Source organism: Plasmodium gallinaceum (genome assembly GCF_900005855.1).
Source record: "Plasmodium gallinaceum strain 8A genome assembly, contig: PGAL8A_v1_68, whole genome shotgun sequence".
NCBI classification, from domain to species: Eukaryota; Apicomplexa; class Aconoidasida; order Haemosporida; family Plasmodiidae; genus Plasmodium; species Plasmodium gallinaceum.
The window spans coordinates 257,717-260,413 of NW_021628229.1; the positions used below are offsets into that span (position 1 = coordinate 257,717).

Consider the following 2,697-nt stretch of genomic DNA (forward strand, 5'->3'; position numbering starts at 1 on the left):
TTAAAAAAAAAAAAAAAAAAAAAAAAAAAAAAAAAAAATTAAAATAAAAAAATTTTCAATTATTTGTTATAAGGATTTTTTATATATATATAATGAAAAATATTTGCTTTAAAGAAATTAAAATGTAAATAAAATTTGTAGAATTATAAATTTTTATTATAAAATTACTAAAAAAGTATTTATATAAAAAAATATATCGACTTGAACTATTTTTTTTTTTTTTTTTTTAAGTTACCTTTTTTTGCTTGTATACAAAAGCTGAAAGATAAAGCAATTTCAACTTTTTTGTTGTAAAATAATTTCGAATAAAAGGAAAATATATCACATATTTTGTATTTATATTATTTAAATTAAAATATTCACAAATCATATTTAGCTCTTTGATATCAATAAATTTTTCATAATTATGAGTTCCCTTTAAAAAAAAAAACAAAAAAAACAAAAAAAATGTAATTTATTAATATTTTTTAAAATAAAAAAATAAAATAAAATAAAAAAAGTATATTTTAATAGTAATCATTTATTTTATATAAGATACTTTTTTAATTATTCCTGTTAAATATTCAGCTAATATTATGGTATAAAAATATGATAAGAAATTTTTATTAATAGAAGTAAAAACAACTAACGCATTAGGTTTAGACAATTGAGATATATATTTTATAAATGATATTTTCTTATTATTAGATATATGTTCAATAACTTCTGAAGAAATTATTATATCATATTTTTTTTGGTTTAATTTATTTGAATTTACTAAATCAACTATATCACAATTTATGTAATTTAGGTTAATATTTATATTTCTATTTTCTTTTTTTATTTTATTATATTCTATTTTATTTTCTATTTTTAAATATTCTTTTACTGTATTATCATTATTATTATAATTTATAAAATGTTCTTTTTCATTTGCTTGTCTTTTTTTTGCTAAATCGATTAAATTATTTGATATATCAATACCATCAATATTTATTTCTACTTTTTCTAATGGTGAATTGTTACTATAAGATATAATATTATTTTTAATTAAAAAATAATATATATTATTTTTAATATATTCACACAATATACCTGCTCCACATCCTACATCTAAAATATTTATTTTTTTATTAAATTGTTTTTGTTTTTTGAAGTTTTCAAAATATATAAATTCATAATTGTTAAAAATAAAATCAAATCTACATTTATTATAATCATGCAAACTATATAAATTTTTTCCTATTATTTTTTCTAAAATATCACAAAAGTTTTCATTTTCGGTCTTATCCCACCATATTTTGTTTAAGTTATTAAAAAAAAGTTTCTCATTTTCATCATAAGTTTTTTCACTGAAAAACTTTTTGTTAACTTGAAGAAACTTTACTATGTTATTTTTATATTCATTTAATATTTTTTTCATAATTTTTTTTTTTTTTTTTTTTTTTTGTTAAAAATGATTAAATAATAATAACAATAAGCAAATGAAGAATTAAAAAGAATTTATAGTAAAAGAAAATTAAAAAATTTCATAAAAAAAAAGTGACAATAAGTTATTCACAAAATATTTCAGTAAATTAATTCTTAAAGTATAACTTAAAATTTACTTTTTATTTATACTATTTTATTTACACAATATATGTTATCTTCATTATTAAAAGTGATATAAATTCTTCTTTTTTAAAATAAACTAAATTCACACAAAAAAAAAAAAAAAAAAAAAAAAAAAATTATATAAATTAAGAGATATAATAACATTATAACTTCTTCCTTTATTTAGTAACTTATTAATAACAACCTCCTTTAATATAATTTAAAATGGTATTTAAACAAATTTATTTTTGTTAAATTATCAAAATTATATCATATAATTAATTTACCTACTAGCTAATATTATATATCCCATATATTTATGTGATAAATTTTAATATACAAGTAATTTTTTTATTAATTGAACTTTAACACATTCTTTAAAATTAAATTTTGCAACATTCTTATTATCTCACATCATCCCCATAAAAATCAAAAAAAAAAAATTATAAAAATTAAACAAGAGTTGAATGTTTTTATATATATATATATATATAATATAGGAGTATTTCTATATATAAGACACAAATATTTTTACTTAATACAATATTCTTAATTTCATTTCATTTTATTTTTATTTTTTATAGTATTTTATCTTTATTTTTCTTTATCGTATTTCAATAAATTTAACAAATTTTAGTTTATTTTAAAAAATATGTTACAGATTTTTTTTTTTTTTTTTTTTACTATACTGTGTCGCTTTTAAATTTTACTTCTCTTTTTGTTCATATTTTTTTTCTTTAGGTTTTTTTTTTTTTTTTTTTTTTTTTTTTTTTTTTTTTTTTTTTTTTTTTTTTTTTTTTTTTTTTTTTTTTTTTTCTCTCTCTCTCCTTTATAATTTTATTTTTTTTTTTTTAAATATTAAAACATATAAAGATATATATATATATATATATTGCATTTGATTAAATTAATAATTTTCGTGTAATATTGTTATTATGTTTTATTATTTTTAAAATATAATGAATAATAAGGAATACTTCTTCAAATTAAAAGAAATAAATTATCATTAACATACCATCTAATTAACACATATGTTTATGTGAATTTTAAAAAAAAGGATAGAATAAAATAAAACAACAAAAAAGGAATATAAGAAAAAAAAAAAAAAAAAAAAAAAAAAAAAAC

The 2,697-nt window shown here is 14.1% G+C and overlaps 1 protein-coding gene across 1 annotated transcript; it reads right to left on the reverse strand.

Moving 5' to 3' along the window:
• Positions 1-226: 226 nt before the first annotated feature.
• On the reverse strand, positions 227-1,402 carry PGAL8A_00182400 (3-demethylubiquinone-9 3-methyltransferase, putative; the record flags this gene model as incomplete). The annotated part of the gene is made up of 2 exons (XM_028670507.1): positions 227-415; positions 539-1,402. The coding sequence occupies 2 exons, from the start codon at positions 1,400-1,402 to the stop codon at positions 227-229; spliced, it is 1,053 nt and encodes a 350-aa protein (XP_028527253.1).
• Between the last annotated feature and the right edge of the window lie 1,295 nt (positions 1,403-2,697).